Source organism: Vombatus ursinus, unplaced genomic scaffold, assembly GCF_900497805.2.
Source record: "Vombatus ursinus unplaced genomic scaffold, bare-nosed wombat genome assembly UNPS02014779.1, whole genome shotgun sequence".
NCBI lineage: Eukaryota > Metazoa > Chordata > Mammalia > Diprotodontia > Vombatidae > Vombatus > Vombatus ursinus.
The window spans coordinates 25917449-25936881 of record NW_020954557.1 but is presented as its reverse complement, the minus strand read 5'-3'; the positions used below and the strand labels follow the sequence as shown (position 1 = coordinate 25936881).

At 34.1% G+C, this 19433-nt stretch overlaps 1 protein-coding gene across 2 annotated transcripts in view; it reads right to left on the bottom strand.

Annotated features, from left to right (window-relative positions):
• The window catches only part of CALCRL (calcitonin receptor like receptor), a 126400-nt gene that overhangs the window by 34671 nt on the left and 72296 nt on the right, over positions 1-19433 (bottom strand). Inside the window, exons 2-8 of one of the 2 annotated variants that reach the window (XM_027865882.1) lie at positions 17478-17562; positions 17182-17303; positions 13872-13964; positions 11786-11927; positions 7601-7711; positions 7306-7418; positions 5651-5742 (exon numbers count right to left, since the gene is read on the bottom strand). In XM_027865882.1, the coding sequence (XP_027721683.1) occupies positions 5651-5742; positions 7306-7418; positions 7601-7711; positions 11786-11927; positions 13872-13925 (512 nt within the window). In that variant the 5' untranslated portion in view covers positions 13926-13964; positions 17182-17303; positions 17478-17562. The remainder of the gene's footprint in view (positions 1-5650; positions 5743-7305; positions 7419-7600; positions 7712-11785; positions 11928-13871; positions 13965-17181; positions 17304-17477; positions 17563-19433) is intronic. The other variant, XM_027865883.1, reaches the window with a different exon arrangement.

Genomic DNA, 19433 nt, shown 5'->3' with positions numbered 1-19433 from the left:
ATGAAGTTTTAGTTATCCAGAGCGAACTAAATTAGTATGGAACTATTCTCAGGAGTAAAAAAGATGTCAACTGTACTTATTATCAAGGTTTGAGGTTACCCTCACTGTGATCTTTTTCAAGGATAAACTATTTTAAAGTATTTTCTGGTTTTATTATTTATCTTATTATTAATAAATTATATGTCTAGTAATTTTGGCATCTGCTTACTTGTACTAGATTAATGTTTTAAATATATAAAGATATCTAACTTACCACTACTGGGAAATGAGATTTCTCCAGTTTATTAAAAATAACATTTGTTGAAATGGGGTCTGTAAGTTTAGTTGACCAAATGAGAGATATATTGCAATATTAATTAAATGTTCTTTAATGAGAAATATATAAATATATCCTTGGATTATCCCAGGGTTCAGAATTATAAAATTAAATATGAGAGTAAAGTAGAAGGTTAGAAATAAGAGTGAGCAACTCCAGACCCTCTGTAACCCTTTTATTTATGGGGTTCATCCTTGTTACATTAATATAAAATTACAACTCACCATAGAAGTTGTGAGCTAATTATATTATTTGTGGTATTTATTCAGTTTACTGCGTTCATTAAGGGAATAAAAATATTTTACAGAATCACAAAAAGGTCTAACCCTAAGCAACTTTTTTTTGGCAATGCAAAAGGGGTTAAGTGACTTGCCCAGGGTCACACAGGTAATAAATGTCAAGTGTCTGAGGCTAGATTTGAACTCAGGTCCTCCTGACTCCAGAGTGGTGCTCTATCCACTGTGTCACCTAGCTGCCCCCTAAGTAGCTTTTGCTCAGTCATGCCTGACTCTTTGTGACCTCCATTGGGGGCCGTATTGGCAAAGATACTGAAGTGGTTTGCCCTTTCCTTTTCCAGTTCATTTTACGGATGAGGAACTGAGGCATACAGGGTTAGTGACTTGTCCAGGATCAAACAGCAAGTGTCTGAGGCCAGATTTGAACTCACAAATATGAGTCTTCCTGACTCCAGGTCTGTAGCTATATAGCCATTACGCCACCTAGTTGCCTGAAAAAAAATCTATAGATAGATTAATTTATCCTTTAAATCCAATGTAAGAGACAATTATCCAGAACTGGAAGCACATAGTTTGTGATTAAACATATGATAAATATTTCATTACCTCTCAAATCATTCCATTCCATTCTCATTATGAAATCTTACTCATTCTAGGCCACAATCTTTCTTCCTGTGAATTCTACCCACTTGTACTAATTCTTCACTCTAGAGAAAATCAAGATAATCTAGTCTTCCCCTTCAAGTACTTAAAAATAACTCTTATGTTTTCTCTGCCTTCTCTTCTCTAGGCTAAACAATCAACGTTCCTTCAATGGCTCCTCATAAAACATTGTGTGAAGACACTTTGGCATCCTGATGACCCTTTTCTGAATGTATAACCAACCAACGATGTTGGTTTCATACAGCGTAGTCCAAAACTGAACACAATACTCTAAATGTGCTCTCAACAGTGAGGAGTGTAAGAAAAACATTATCTCCCTTGGTCTAAGTTTTCATTCCTTTTTTTTTTTTGGTCTTGTCTGCCATATAAAACTTTGGAGTCATTGAGCTTGAAGTGTACTCAAATGATTATTGTGAATTGCTGTTAAACTATATCTCCCAAATCTAGCCTCAGACACTTGACACTTACTAGCTGTGTGACCCTGGGCAAATCACTCCACCCCACTGCCTCGCAAAAAAAAAAAAAAAAAAGATAAACTATATCTCCCTTATTCTTATAAAGTTGATGTCTTCTACCAAAAAGCAGGACATTACTGTATTTTTTTTTCTTTTTTTAATTTAGGCTCATCATTTTAGGTGTTAAATGTAGGGGCAGCTAAGTGACACAGTGGATAGAGTGCTGGGCTTACAGTCAGGAAGACTTACCTTCCTGAGCTCAAATCTGACCCCAGACATAGCTGTGTGACCTTGGGTAAGTCACTTAACCCTATTTTCCTCAGTTTCCTTATCTGTAAAATGAGCTAAAGAAGGAAATGACAAACCACTCCAGGATCTTTGACAAGAAAATCTCAAATGGGGTCACAGAGGGTCAGACATGACTGAAAAACGACTGAACAAAAAAATAATTTTAGTAATTAATGATCCTTTTCAGCTTTCAGTCATCTGCAAATGTGATAGGCATGCTTTTTATGTCTCCATCCAAGTCACTGGTAAACATGGCGAAAGGGACTAGACTAAGGACAGACTCTTGTGATACAACTAGAAAGCTTCTTCAAGGTTAACATTAATGCATTAACCTATACATTCTTTCAAGAGGACCTTTCACATGCACCACATGGGATTATCTGTTTCATAAAACATTGGATTTGTTTGTTTAATAAATGCAATATCTTACCTGTTACCTTTTTAAAGAAAATATTTGTTTTTTTTTTTCATTCTTGGTTACAAAGATCAAACTTAAGCTATTTTAAGCATGACTGAATGAGTTGATTTAAAGTCCTGAAGCAATGGTTCTTTCATGCTATGTAAGTGTCTGTAATTGCTTTTTCCTCTCGAAACCCTTTGTTATTTTTCTAAAAGTCTGTTAAATAAAATAGTTTTTAAAATGCAGTGGTTAAGTAAAGGAGTTCAAATTAGATCATATAAAGCAGTATATGATTTGTGACGTGCTCGAGAATTCTAGAGAAATTCATTCTGCCATATTTAGGTCTCTTGCTCTTCTGAAACAAAGGGGTTTATATTTTCAAATGTAAATTCATTTTTATTAGAATAAAGCAACATAAACTAGAGGTTTTACACAATTGCATCACATTAAAGTACCTAAAGGTATAGAGAGAATTCGATTTTCTTTAGTGATTTGAATTCTCTTATTCTTTTCCAATCCCTGAACATTTTGGAAACTTTAGTCAGTTCTATTGCATGCTGTATTTAGTTAACAAAACTGGAAATGTCATGATAAACCTTCCTGAAGATTTTCTTTAGGAAATTATTTTAGAGAAATTCAGAATGTGGGACACTTTCCATTCCTTTTAAATAGATGATCAAGTCATTGGGGATTGTTATTTTTTAAAAGTTCAATTTATTTAGAGGAAAAAGAAGTTTCTCAACAAATTGACTAGTATTTTCTGTGAGTAGGACATATAAAATTTCAATAAAATAAAATAAATATCCAAAAAAATAAAATTCAATAAAATAGAAGAATTTGTATGGTATTTAATAAGTGCTATGCCCTGTGCTAAGTTCTTTACAATTATTATCTCACTTGATCCTCACAATAATCCTGAAAGGCAGGTGCTATCATTATCTACATTTTACAGATGAGGAAACTGAGACAAACAGAGTTTAAGTGACTTCTGCATGGTCACAGAAGTACTAAGTGTCTGAGACCTGATTTGAATTCAGGTCTTCCTGACTTCTGACTTGGTACTGCTCTATCCACTGTGCCATCCAGCTCTCCTACTATATGTAGAAGTAATAGAATCCATTTCTCTCATGTAACTATTTGAAATAACATGGTTGTTGGGACAATATTTTAAAATAGTAAGACTATTGAGCTAGTCTGACCCAAAAATGGAATAGAATAAACATTTTTGAGTATTCTGAAGTACAGTACAAATCGATATTTTAATAACTTCCAAATCAGGCTACACAAGGCTAATTGTGGTATGCCACTGTGTGCTGATGGTGAAAAGAGATTGTTATAAAAACCTTTACAGCTCTTTTCATCTTGTTTCTGTTTGCTACCCTCCCAGTGTCATCCTTATATGTCCTTGTGATGACTTCTTGTTTTATGATGCAACAGTGATCACAATCTCCCAATGTCCTTTTCCATAGGGTGTTGCAAACAAGTGTTATATGTGCGTTTCTGATTGTGTGATAAAATTTGTTCTTTCATTTGTGTGGGAGAGCCAGTTGAGGAAATTCCTCTGTCAATGCAGACCAATACCTTCTCTTAGTTTTCTAAGGTACTAAGAGATTACGTGATTTTTCCCAGAGGTCATATCTGAAAGTATTTGGAAGACAGGACTTGAAACTTTGAGGCTAGCTCTCTATTCTTTCTGGTGAATTTCCTCTCATTTTAGGATTTTTTTTGAAGCAAATGATTTTTACTGGTCAATTCATTGTTTTCTTTTTTTTTTTGGACATTGGGGTCTGTGACCTTGTTTCTATCTATTACCTATTTGTTATGAAGCTGTTTAAACAGATCAAGTTCAAATTATTTTTATTACATGTTGTATATTTTATTCATTCTATTAGTTCTACTTTTCTATAAATTTTAACATTTGCTTTAGGTTGTTTATGTGTACATAGAAAATTGATCCAGGAATAATTCCCACATTAGAATGAGTAGTTTGCTTTCTATTGAAATATAATCAGTTTTAGTTTTTCTGATACAACTTGGTGCTTTCCATGTCCCTAGCCTCCTAAATTTTTAAAACAAAGTATTCATGACATATTGGCATGAGGCTTTTATGTAGTCTAAGTCTTTGTCCTCTCTAATTCTTTATTCCTGAATCATATTTTCCAGCACATTTTTCTCTGTCTATAGACTGTTAAACTTATAGACTTAGAGAATTTTGTAGCTAGAAGGGACTTAGAAATCATCTAGCCTAAACCTTACATTTTCTAGATTGAAAACTCAGTGCCAGAGGGTGGAAGTGTGTTTCTGAGGGCTATATTTGCTAGTAAGTGGCAGTCAGAACTAGAAAACCAGTCTCTTGGTTCACCAGATAATTTGCTGAAGCTGTTAAAGATTAAGAATAGAAAGGCCAAAAAAGGGAATAGAAGGAGGAAAGACAGAATATTCTAGATAAAATTGAGAAAACCAAGGATTTCTAAACTGCTCAGGACCTTATAATTTGCCTTGACTTTGTGTCCTCCAGACCCCTGGTACGTAATTATCTGATACATTGATGTACCCTAATGATGTCTAGGCCTTGCTGCTGCACCCATAGGATCTCTGGGTCATTCTCTCTGCCCTGATGTTGAACTTTCTTTTATGTGTTGTCTAACCCAATTAGTATATGACCTCCTTGAAAGTAAGAACCGTTTCAATTTTTCGATTTCTCTACATGGTGCTTGGCACATAGTAAGCACTTAATAAATGTTTCTTTAGTCAAACATTCCTTAAAATCGTCACTAATAGTAAGTCTGCTTATACCATGGAAATGCTACATACAGTCAGAAAGGTCACCACATACAAAGTATAATATGTTGCCACTGTCACTCTCCATGAATCCTGTTATTTAGGTATTGCTCTGTTCAGTCATGCTCTAAGAAGAAAATATAGTTGAAAAGTCTGTGGCCTAGCAAAGTAAAGTTCTGAAAAAAGCCAAAACAAAAAACTAAACTAAAGTAATTGAAAGCACAGACAAAACTAAAATTATCTGGCATGTTTTTGATGACAAAAATGAAATTTATTTAAAAGGTTATTAATTTACTCCTCATCACACTTGGTCTCTTGAGGAATTCTATCAGCATCACCCACGAGTTATTCTGAACTTCAAATGTTATAAGAACATTATTTTCTTCTCTTTTGGCAGCATTTAAATATCTATACATTTTCTATTTTTGCATACATGCATAGCACAATCATATCTCAACAGAGAATGACCATAATGCCCTTAAGTATACACACAGGATACATCTTTACTTACTTGAAATAAAAGAATATTCCAAGAGAAATCAACAGTGATGCAATAGATAATCCGTGTCCAATGATGGTAAGATAAAACAAATTCAATGCCGTCTGTAATTTTGGGGAAAAACATGCAAAAAGCAGAAAGAAATTATAGTTCAAGTTAAAGTGTTCTGGGAAAGATCCAATGCTAAAAGTATCTGTTACATGCATGCAAATTCTAATTTAATTGATGAAATTAATATAAAATACAAAGTAGATAATCTTATAGCCCCTGGATACTTATGAATTCTGTTAATCTCATAGCAATCCTGTGAGAAGCAAATACATTTTTTTGCTATGTGGTAATATATTGACATTTTATACCTGCAGTAATAGTTAACCTCTACATAATTGTAGAGGTTTGTATTATGCTCTATTTATCAATATTTATACAGAATCACATTCCTTTTTCCACATGATGAATTCACAGTGTCAAAAGTTTCATGTGTTTATAAAACTTTTTTATACATTAAACAGACACAATTCCATTGATCTAATGTCAGAAAATAATTAAGAATTTTCTGTAAGACTTTTCCCCCATTATTCAATACCAAAAGTATTTGTAAATTGCCTGCTGTATACAAAGCAGTGAGCTAAGTATCAGAGAAACAAAGTCAAAATGATAATCAGTTACTGCCCTCAAGAAGCTTGCATTCTATTAGGATATGATGGGTATATAGATAAGTATATACATGGCAATTTAAGGAGGAGGAAGGGAAGAAAAGCTTCTAGTAAAGGGTAGCACATGAGCTGAACCTTAAAGGACATGAAGGATTGTAAGAGGCAGAGATGAGGAGCAAGGGGAGTAGCATGTACAATGCTTTTTATTTCTTTTCTTTTTTCATTGAACATGACCACAGATATGGCCCACTGACAATAAATTATACATCCACCTCTACAATAAACACAGGCTTTCTGAATATCTACAAAAATTCACTTCAACACCAATTTGCAAAGTCTACCTCACATTCACAAAATCACAAAATTTAAGATCTGGAAGGGACCTCAATGGCCTTCTAGCTCAACGCATGCATGAAAGGGATCCTTATGATAACATAGCTAAGAAGTGGCCATTCAACCTCTCTTTGAAGACTTCCAAAGTAGGGAACCCCACCACTTCTCCAGGAAACCGATTTTGCTTTTGGACAGTTATAATAGTCCGGACGTTTACATCAATGGAGAGCCTAGATTTGACTCTTTGCAACTTCTACTATTACTCTTGGCTTTGCTCTCTGGGATCAACAGACTAAAAACCATGAGAAAGTAAGAACCCAGTCTTCATTGAATCTCTTTTCCCTCAAGCTGTTTTTTCTCTTCAAATGTATAAAATATAGCATACACTGTCATTCCTTGAGAAAGACCATCTCCTTACTTGAAAATTCAATAATTCTTTTTTCAAGGTCTTTCTTTGTTATTGTCCTTCTACATTCTCCACCTACACACACTTTTTGATAGAAATAAAAAACGATATGAATATGAAGATATGCTCTGCTTATGAAAAAAATTTTTCTTAAAAGGGGGGTGCTGAAGGAGATTGCAAACACATCACACATGGGAACATGGAACTGAAGAACCAACATGTTGCTATAGTTGAACTCATACTGAATAGTAATGTGTCTGTGTATTATATACCTGTACTTTCAAGTGGGTATGGATATTACATCGAGTATAATTTGTCCAGGTCCTGTTACTCTCTGGGTGTTTAAACCAGTTTCCATTTGGGTCACATATTTTTGTAACTTTTTCTGTGAATGAAACAAATGAAAACCATAATGAAGCAGTCTTTTTCTTCAATAGAGTATAGAAAATTCATATAGGAAATTTATCTCATGTACTTTTCTATGTATATGCACACACAAATGAACATATATAAAGACAGCATTATAGACAGATAACAAATATTTTATTTATTTATTTATTTTTTTACCAGAAGGGTCAAAATCCTGAAAATAGTCAGGACAATGTTGCATTGATTCAGTCCCTGCAGCAACATCATTCCAACACAGCCAGCCATCCCAGGTCCTATTGCAGTAAGGTCCTAAGGAATTAAGTAGACAAATGGTGATCACAGAACTGAAGCTACAAAGAATCTTAAGGTTATCTAGTCCAAACAGGCTCAGAGGAATAAAATGACTTGCCTAAAGTCACAAAGAGTAAGAATAGTTAGTAGGATTTGAACATGAGCTCTCTGACTCAAGATTCAATAAGTATCTTTTCTGTGGTTCTAATCATGATTCATAATACAAACTCTCATGGTGTCATGCACCAATTCCTTAGTTAATGCTGATGTTGAAGTACACTGAAGACCAGAAACAGAAAATAAAGACAGCCACCTTAAAATCATCCTCATTTTGTCTGTATTTCAACAGGCTTTGACTCTGTTATTCCTCAGGTATTTATAATATAGAAATAAGAGATTTTGAAATGTAAAATTTTAATTTATGCTTTAAAATAATAAAACCCAATAATTTTTCTCAGGGTTTAGATACTTTGCTGGTTAGCATCAACATATATATGTATATGTATATATAAATATATGTACATGTTAGTATTTTATATTATATTTGAGCCTACAGGAAAGGTTACTAAATGAAGAACTGTGGGTAAAGATTGCCAGGTGAATAGAGAAAATGTAAGAATAAAACCTACACTCTGCTTATAACACAAACCAATACTCTCCTTCTTTGATACTTCTATAGTTTTAATCTGATGAGTTATTCAATTCCATCATATAAAATATACAGGTATGCATATACGTACATACATATAGGGGTGTGTGTGTGTGTGTGTGTGTGTGTGTGTGTGTATGTGTCTGAATGAGTGCTTTCATTTAGTAGCAATAGCTTAATTTTGGATTAATTTAGGACACTTATTCAAAACATTTCTAAGTAGGAGGGACTGGAAAGGGCTTATGAGTATAGAAATTGTTCCTAATCTCAGCTTTGTCTCCTCAAGATTACCTTGTTTATTTAGTAAAACTTTGGTCTTCATGACTTTCTTTAATACATTCAATTATTGGCTTATACTAACTTGTGATTTTTGAAATACAATTGGACTTTGCAACTACAAATGTATCTGCTTTTGCTAACTGGGTTTAGAGAGGTAACGTTTTTCTTAAGAAAATCAGTATGCTACATTGCATTTTTCATTCTATCACATGTAAAATAAATATCTTTTTAAGTCAATTATACTACCGGACAAGGAATTTTTTTTGGAATTTGTTTCCTCAACTCTAAAATGAGGAGGTTGGAGTAGATGATCTCTAAAGTTCCCTCCAGTTTGAAATCTATGAAGCTGTGATGTCCACATTGATATATTATGATGTTAATAATATGATTATAATTATATAATTAAAATTGGTATAATTATTTTATTGCAAAAACATGAGTCAGCAAATAATAATTGATTGCCAAACATTTATATTCATAATGATGTTTGTAGACAATGGGGAAGAGAAAAAATCCGTAAATTGAATTACAATTATATTAGCAATGTATTTGTTTCTTATAATAATTTCTTCTAGTTAACCTTAAAAGTCCTTTTGAAAACTATCCAATAAAAAAATAGTTATGGCTTTTGTTTACCCCCAAATGAGAGAATTTGTTCCTTGTGGTTGATAGCACAAGGGTAGGGTTGATTGAATCATTTAATTAAATCACCCCATACAGTTTTTGTTTGTCTGTTTGTTTGTTTTTCTTTAGGCGATTGGGGTTTAGTGACTTGCCCAGGGTCACACAGCTAGTCAAGTGTCAAGTGTTTGGTCTGAGGCTGGATTTGAACTCAGGTCCTCCTGACTTTAGGGCTGGTGCTCTATCCACTGCACCACCTAGCTGCCCCAACCCCATCCAATTTAAAATAAATGACAACATACTATGTCCTGATATCTTTGTCAGATGAGGGGAAAAAATCAACTGAAGTATGAACTAATTGTGTACAAGGCCTAGATAGCAATTAATCATAGGTTGTAGACTAAGTGAAAAAAAATTTTTTTTTCAAAAACAATTTAAACTTCCTTGAAATACATTGGATGAACTGGGGTAATGTTATACATAGAGTGTTTTCAGCTTGATTGAGAAAACTTGGTCATATGCTATGGGTCATTTATAAAACAGTAGATCCTTTTGGGACTCAAGGATTTAAAATGTATGGTGAAAACCATACAGCCATGATCCTGAGAAGAAAATAATTGTGGAGGAAGAGGAGGAGAAGACACCTGGACTCAACCTCTGCCTTGATCTCTGTCTCCTGAACCCATCCACCCCTGGCCCCATCTTGGTCAGAGGAGGATTTTATAAACTTAAAAAAGAGAAATTTGGGACGTTTTCATCAGCATACTAGCAGCATTCCCAAAGTAAAAGGGTCTTGGGAGAGGGTATGCATCAGGAACCAAGGATATATTAGACATGGTGAGAAAAGGCAGATCCAAACCTCTACAAGGAGAGAAAAGTCAAACCATGCCTAGGGAATATCTTGAGGGTTCCATTAAAAGGAATTCCAGTAGCTGTAAGTTATTCTTTGTCACAGAGTCTCTAAGTATGAGTTCATTTTCTTCTGGATTTTATGTGTATTGGTAGGACAGTGTATCAAAAAGTTTGGGGTTTAAAAAAAAGTTTGGGGTGAGGGGTGTTTTGTACCAGCTCTTCTCACTATACAGCCTCAGTAAATATTCCTCTCTAAAAGCTAATGAAATTTGGCTAATTGATATCCTTAGTAATGAGGGGAGGGAAAGCATAAGATAAAGTATTAGAAATGTGAAATAAATGTTAGAAATACACCATCACCACCCCAGTCCCTCAGGGGAACTCTTAGAGAAAAAGTAGCAGCTTAGCAACTCTAAGGACCCAGATGGTCAGTGGCATTGGGGGACTAATTTCGGAGTATGTTGCAATATGAAGTACCATTAATTTTCCAAAATATTTTCCAAGAGGTAGAGGAGGACCTAAGAGCAAATATAGCAACAAACTTTAAGCAAATTATTTTTCCAGTTGATGTTAGGTTTAAGTCCAAGAATAAACAGCTCTTGATATTTTAAGAAGAAAGTCATATAGTCTAGCTTTCTATGAATATCAGGAGAAATCCTGGTGGCTGAAATCCAGAATAATTTTAAAGAATAGTTCTAAATAAGTCACTATTAACTTATTTTCTTGTCACAGTTTTTTTGTCCTTTGGGAAGACTGGATTTATATTTTATATATTGTAGGAGGCAATTATATCATAGCACAGAAAAATTCCATGTAGCAATCAAAAGCCTAGTGTGGTGAAACCTATCTCTATTTTTTATTACCTATATGTGGGAACTTGGACATGACATTTAACATCTTTGAAGCTCAATTTTACTGCTGTATAAAATTAAGGATCTGCTAGATAATTTTTAAGGTTCTTTCTACCTCTTAAGTATGTGATCTTATGCCAGAAAACAGTCCTGACATAGTTACAGAGCATCTCATAGTTGTACTCTCTTTCTAAGGAAATTGACTGTTAAAAGGATGTAGGTAGGGATCTGCAGCAGCCAGCTCAAATAGCCTCTCAATGGCTTATTCTTAAATTTTCAGTATGAAAATCTATAACCTAGAAATCAGCAAACATTGAAAACTGGGGATTGATTTATTTATTTTTGTTGCTGTAGTTGTTGATTATCTAGATTTAATAAAGTTATGGAGAAAATATAATGCAGATTTAACTTAAAAGTATGCTGTGTATTTTTGGAGAGCCCACATTTCCCAGCATATCCCTAGAGACAGGTGGAATATTTTCTGTTTTTCACAATTTTTTTTTTTAAATTGTGAGGTGCATAGTCAGGGTTGTCTTGGGATTCATGGCAAGTTAAGAGTTCCAGAGGAAGCTTTATGGAGGACTGACAAAAGGCCAAAAGGGTAAGAAGATGTGGATAGGCCATAGTTTGCTCCACTGGAGGGAAGACCCATGTAAGTGAAATAAATTATCTACTGAAATAATGAGATTATATATTAGAAACATAAACAATCTTTGTAAGTAAATAAACTTGCAAATATACCAGAAAAATTGAAAAAAATTAGACTCAACATTTCTTTTTCAAGAACTTAAAATATTAATATTACTCCACAATTTCTCATTGTAAAATGAAGATGTTTACCTTCTGTCCTGTGAATAGGTTCTTGCATGATTTTTTGGTAGCACTCATACTGGGCTGTCATAATCTTATTTCGAGTAACACCCAACTGAGTTGGTTCTCCAGAAAAATTCTGTCCTCCTTCTGGTTCAGCCATGACCAAAGGCTAAAAATCAAAGAAGAAACTTCATAAACAGTTTCTACCATAGACCTTTGTTAATGTAGGATGCTGTCATTATATTTGGAATGTATACTATTATATATGTTTGCACTGCACATATTTCTGTTTTGTTCTATCAACTTGACCTTTGATTTCACTGTCAGAGAAATCTTCTGGAGGGGAGCTCCTAGGTGGTACAGTGTATAGAACATTTCACCTAGAGTGAGGATGACCTGAGTTCAAATCTGACCTGAAACACTTACTAACTGTGTGACCCTGGTCAATCTCTTAAACCTCTGTCTACTTAATTTTACTAATCAGTAAAATGGAGATATAAAAGCATCTAGCTGCTAGGATTGTTGTGAGGATAAAATATAATTGTATTTGTAAAGCATTTTGTGAACCTTAAATTTTGTTATTATTGTTTATTATTATTAACTATTTGTACATTACATTGTATATTACATTACATTGTACGTTAATTACATAACAACATTTGCTGTAAAATTCATATTCTTACATCATTGTCAGGGGTGTGGGGGTACTAGTAGATTAAATTACTTGCCCAAGGTCACTAAAGCCAATAAGTGTCAGAAGTAGCTTTTCTGGTTAATTTTTCTGACTTCCCTGCCTTCCCTCTTACTCATTCTGCTATGCTGCCTCTCACTATATGTTCATCAATATCAACACTTTAATCACTTAATTAGTTTCGGCATTCCCTCTAATGATGCTGATAAACATTTCAGATATTGGCTTTTGTTCTTTGAGAGTTATATGGGCTAAAAATACAATGACCACTCTAGGGTCAGCTTAGTGATGATCCCTATGAAGGTGACCCTCAGATGAGAGAGATGTAATAACTCTTTTGAAGCTTTTCCAACCTGATGGGGTCTGCTAGAGCTTATATTTATATTATGCTATAGAATAATATTTTGGAAACCAGTGTAACCTCCATACTAAGGTAAAGAACTTTTACTGGAGGGATTGATACAAATATTTATGCAGATAAGTATGGGAACTTGACCTGTGATTTCATTAGCATTTAGATCAGGCCTGCTGCAACCGGTGGCTTGAAGCTGTAAGCAGTCTGCAGGGCAAAGGATTTCCTCTACATACAAAGGATGTTTTCCTACCCAGAAATTCTTTGGTATGCCACAAGTAAGTGGCCTGCGGGCCACAGGTTGTGCAGGCCTAATTTAGATGCACAACCTATTGAGCTTGTCCATCAATATAAGCAACTAGGACAGACAGTTTCTTTCTTTTTTGGGGGGGGGGAGAGAGTTGTCTTAGAAACACTATAGCATAACTCCATTGCTAATATTGAGGCAGATTATATCTTTGTCTATTATGTACTTTTCCAATGTCTCTAAGCAAATAAAAGGTTGGCCACTGATTTGCTTGCAGGAGGAATAGCGGTGAATACCTTAAGATAACAAAGCAACTGTGAATTTAAACAAAACAAAAACCACAGAAAATAAACTTTTAAAACAAATCAAAAGGTGGCAATCTGATGTGAACATGAGGTCAAGAATGAAAGGAGAAATTTGAATAGATTGTCCTATCTTACAAGCTAGGTCAATTAATCATTGTGAAAACTCATATTTGATGCTATAGCCCGGCAATCGTTGAAAAAAAAAAAAGCAAAGGTTGTTAAGATAATATACAGGTGCTTAATTTAACTTATTTTTTTTAGATTCTGACAAATTGCTATATAATGTTCCTGAGGGTGTCAGTTTTTAGCTTTTTTGTTGTTTTTGTTTCTAATACCTTCCACAGAAGCTAGCACAGTGCTAATGAGATACTATGATTTCAACCAATTATTCATGCACTGAATCAAACTAAGTTATACAAAATGTCTCTGTACAACAGGGCATCTGGAGCACCGTTCATTTCTTTTACTAGCACCATGAAACTAAACACAAATATGGAATTGAGTTATGAAAATGTTACCTTAAAAACAGTGAAGAGAATTAGAAACACCAGGATTCCCCTTTTTTCCATCATTAAAATTGACTTTAAAATGTCATATAAAATGAGATCCTTCTGTAACAAAGAAATTAAAAGAATGTGATGTCAATATTGAATATAAAATTTTAAATGCTCAATTTATGTTATATAAATATATGTGTGTGTTTGAGTATATCCACATACAAATGTGCATTTTACTTTTAAGGATGGCAAAAGTACAAATGTAGATACAAATTAATAATTGTATTTATATGTTTAAATAACAAAAGCATTTATGTTCAAGAAACAAAGATATTAATATTAAACAGAATTAATTCAGGACATACCATCTTGCCCCGTAATTACTCTTCTATGCCCTGTATTTGCTTATAGATCAGGAAATATTCTTGTCTTAATTCTTCTACATTACATTTTTCTCTTTATAATAACATGATTATCATTAAACTTCTTTGATTTGAAAATTAAATACTTTATTTCAGTTGAACTATCAACATAAACATTTTACATGCACTTAAGAACACAAAAATTTTGTCAGTGAACACTCTACATGGATTTTTTTCTATATCTTTTCAGTAGAAGGTATTGAATTTAATTTGCTGACACCTCAGTAGTTTAGGTAAATAAATTACTTAAATTATTTTCCCTATGAACTATTGTCCACTCATCATCTAGACTGACATATACAGGAATTATCCAAGGCCTGCATAACCAGGAAATGAACCATGAACTTCTTCTCCCCTCTCTTCTCCATTTCATTTCACTTATATGCCTTCTACCACTCTCACTCTTGTATCACATGATGATGCTAATATGACGACCTTTCTCTTTACCAACATTAACCCCTTTACCTGCATAAGGGATCCCAATTCCACTCTGTTTCCTCCAGTAGACTGCCCCACCCATGGTACCCCATTCTACTGCTTATTTTCAATATCTCCCTCTCTATTGGCTCCAGGCATTTTTCTGGCCGTCCCTTCTTATCTCTACCAACTATCATCTTCTACAGGAAGCCTTTCCCAGTTTCACTAATTCTAATGCCTTCTCTCTTTTTTGATTTCTGATTTACCCTATACATGACCTGTTTTTACATATTTGTTCGATTTTTGCCTCCCCTACTGGATTGTGAACTTCTCAAGGACAGGGACTATCTTTGCCTCTCGTATCCCCAGTACTTAGCACAATGCCTGGCACATAGTAACCACTTAATAAATGTTTGTTGACTGACTTCTCTATGAATTAGGTCAACAAACATAGTAATATATTTTGTTTCAGTATTTTTACGAGTTATGAATTTTTGACCGATATTCACATAAGATCAAGTGGAAGAAAAATGTACATTATTAGGATAATCACAGTTAGTGGGAACTCAATGAATTAATCTTTAGTACATATCATTAGGGTAGATTATTTTAGATAGACAGTAAGGAGATGTCAGAATCTATTAGGATCACATTTGGGAAATTATTTAGTGCTTTCAAATGGTCTGATCTATTTCTTGGATAAAGGGTCCATTAAAAACAACAACAGAATTATTCTCCTAGAGGGTGCAAATCACAAAATAATTTGATCTCAGAAGTATCCCAATTATGAGTGATCCGAAGGACAATGGAAATAGTGTTGGGCATATGTAGTCTAGAACCTATTATTAAGGGCAGAGAAGTAGCATAGGGAGGGGGGACTTATACATTCATATAGTGTTTGCTATTTGTCAGGCACTGTGCTAAGCATTTTCCAAAACTTATCTCATTAATCCTCAAAACAAACCCATGAAGTATGTACTGTTACTATCCTCATTTTGCAGTTGAGAAAACTGAGGCAAACTAGTAACTTGTCCAGGATTACATATATATTAAGTAATTTGTCCAGGATTACACGTATATTAAGTGTCAGGGGTCAGATTTAAACTTAGGTCTTGTTGACTCTAGGCCCAGCATTCTTCCACTGTGCCACTGAACTGCCTCATAAAATATATTGTTAAGTGCATGGACAACTGGGTCTGTCATGTAGTGAGAATGAAGGAGAGAAAATGGAAATCATTGCTACAAATGTTTTTCTCACAAAAGCTCAAAGGAACTAAAGGAAGACCTCCCATGTGTTGGTTAAATCCTATATGGAGAATTTGTAAAAATGACATCTATCCCTACATGTCTAACACTAAAAGAATTATCTGCTCCTACAAAATCAATCCTTCCTTCCCTCCTTCCTTTCTTTCTCTTTTTCTTTGTTTCTTTGTTTCTTTTTCTTTCTTTCTCCTTCCAGTGCTTAGCACAGTACCTAGTACTTAGTAAAGACTTGTTTAAAAATAGACAAGAATTTCAGGGGATTAGAAAACCTAAACAGTTTGAATTCTCTGCATTAAGTATCCCAGTCAAAGAGATCATGGATCCTTCTATCAACGTGTAAATATCTGGTATTTATACTTTTCTATATTTAGCATATGTATATATTGAATTCAATATAACAAACATTTATTAAATGCTATAATTCTCAAGTTGCTCTGATAAATGTTGAGGACACAAAGCAAAACAAAACAAAACAAAGTCACTGACTTGGCAAGACTTTACATCCTATAGGGAAGATTCAGCATTTACAGATAAGTAAATACATGATAAACTGAGGAAGAAGTGAATATTAATAAGCACAGGAACTAAGGAAGGTTTTGCCTAGGACATGGGTGGGGAACCTGTGGCCTCAAGGCCTCATGTGGCCCTCTAGGTCCTCAAGTGCAGCCCTGTGACTGAATCCAAACGTCACAGAACAATTCCCCTCAGTAAAAGGATTTGTTCTGTTAAAATTTAACTCAATCAAAAGGCTGCACACAAGGACCTAGAAGCTACAATGTGGCCTCGAGGCCACAGGTTCCCCACTCCTGGCCTAGGAAATGACACTTCAATTGAGCCAATATATATGTACAATAAGGAAAATGAGAAATGTTCTCTGGGGAAAATATCTGCTAAAGACAAATCTTAGCCATTGAGCTATGAAAATCAAGTCAATTCTTACCACGAAACCTGTCATTAGTGTTGCTATGGGGATAGTGTTAGTAGAACATGCAGTTAATAGTGTTCAAATTGTTTTTCCACATGTATACCCACCACTTCCCAAATATGCGTATGTCCAAATGACAAATCTTTTTTTTTTCTTTCTCTTCTATCAGCAGTATTTTTTGGTACTCTTAATATCCACCTCCCTCCCCAAAACAGTATGCAATCTGATAAAGGCTCTACATATACATTTCTTCACCTCTTATAATAACAACACAATATTAATGAAGAGAAACAATGTCACCAACCCACTGGAGGTCCTTGTCTTCTAATGCTGGTAACGGTCCAAATGACAAATCTTTTTTTTCTTTCTCTTCTGCCAGCAATATTTTTTGATACTCAATATAAAAATTAAAGGGATTGAGCTAACCTAAAAGAGTCAGGAAACATTGTATTAAAATGTAAAAATAATACAACAAAAACCAAACACATGCTTTCCAGGAGAATATAGTAAAGTGACATTTTTGTAATAGAGTATTTTAATAGACTGATGTTACTTTAGATTATATTTTACTCTGGAATGATTTAGTTTGCTCATACTTACAGTTGTCTCCAGGCTCAAACCATATTTTCCCTCAGGGTCTGTTTGAAGCTGCCTTGAAGATTTATTTTTAACCAATAGTCATGACCTAAAATGAGATAATATCTGTAAAAATATTTTGAAAATTTTAAGTAGTACATAAAGGTTAGTTTTTATCATTATTTTACTATTATCATCAGAATATTAATAGATTATGGTAAATATTGCTATGCTATTTTAATCTATCAGCTTTATTTTCATGAAGAGCTTATAGCCAGAACAAAATATAAATATATGGTTATTGGTAATAGCTGTTGAACTTTAAAACTTCCTTCTAATTTTAATTTTTCCATGTGACCTCAGTGTCTTTTTGTCATAGTACTAACATCTGATTTCTATATAGTATTAGATGTTGTTTCAGAAGAAAATTTTAATTCTGCAGAATGAGATTTATGGATAAGAATTCATCTCATATAATCTAACAAATCATGATTCCAATTTAAACTCTTGAGCTGGTTATTACCCTCAATCACTAAATTTAAACTCTAACCCCCACTCCTAATCTTCAGACTCATCAATCCCTACCATTCATAATTACTATGCTAGATATAAGATATGGTAGGAAGAATGCAGAATTTTTAGCCAGAAAACCTGAGTTTCTACCTCTGGCTCTGACATTTATTATGTGTAAACTTGGGAAAATCATTTGTTCTTTCATCACATATTCAGAATCATCAATTCCCAGTTATATATGGGGCAATAGAGGCTGTTAAATCTAATTTGTTCCTTGAGAAGAATCCCCTTTAATATATGCCTAATCAACGTTCATCCAGTCTCTGCTTGATGACCTCTACCAAGCAAGATGGTGAGGCCAAAAGAAAGCTGGATTTTGAGTCAAGGGACCTGAATTTTAATCCTGGTTCTTCAATTTACTACTTGTCACTTAAACTGCATAGGCCTAGTTCCTTCTTTGTAAAATGAGAGGTTGGACTTTATAGCTGCTGGGGTCCCTTTAAACTTGAAATCCATATTCCTATATTCTTCTAGTGAGAAAGAACCCACCACTTCCCAAAGCAGGCCAGACCATATCTAGGTAGCTCTAAATGTACATGCTCTTCAGAAACCATCTCAGCCCTTCGAATTCCCAATGTTTGTTTGACCCAACTTGTCTCATTGATTGACACTCATAGCCTTTAGCAATGGACTTGACTGCTGGCTATAATATCTGGTCTGATAATATTTTTAATTGTTTTCTGCATAGATTTGTTTTCTTCACTAGGCCTTTACTCTTACCCCAATCAGACTTTACTGATGAGCTGTAGCTATAGTTATTAACACTGAAGGGCATCAGACATTTTAATCTTCATTACGTATTTCAAAAATAATTCAGAAGTTTCTATTTTACAGTTTAATTCATTTAGCATTTAATAAGCTCCTATTATTTAAAAAAATTAATTTATTTTTAGTTTTCAACATTCACTTCCATAAGCTTTTGAGTTTTAAATTTTCCCCCTTCCTATCCATCTCCCTCCCCAAAACAGCACGCAATCTGACAAAGGCTCTACATATACATTCCCATTAAACATTTTCACATTAGTCATGTTGTAAAGAAGAATTAGAACCAATAGGAGGAACCACAAAAGAGGAGAAACAAAACAAAACAGAAGAAAAAAAGAGCAAATACTATGCTTCCACCTGCATTCAAACTCCACAGTTATTTCTCTGAAAGTGGATAATATTTTCTGTCTTGAGACTTTTGGATATGTCTTAGATCCTTGCATTGCTGAGAAGAGCTAAATCTATCAAAGTTAGTCATTGCACAGTGTGTCTCCTACTATTTATAGGGCATAATAGGAGATTCACACAAACAACACAGAAGCTCATATTCTAATAAGGAAGCTGACATACAAACAGATAACTATAATGCAAGATATGATGCTATGAAATATTTGAGGAGGGAGATATTAATCTGACGGGAAT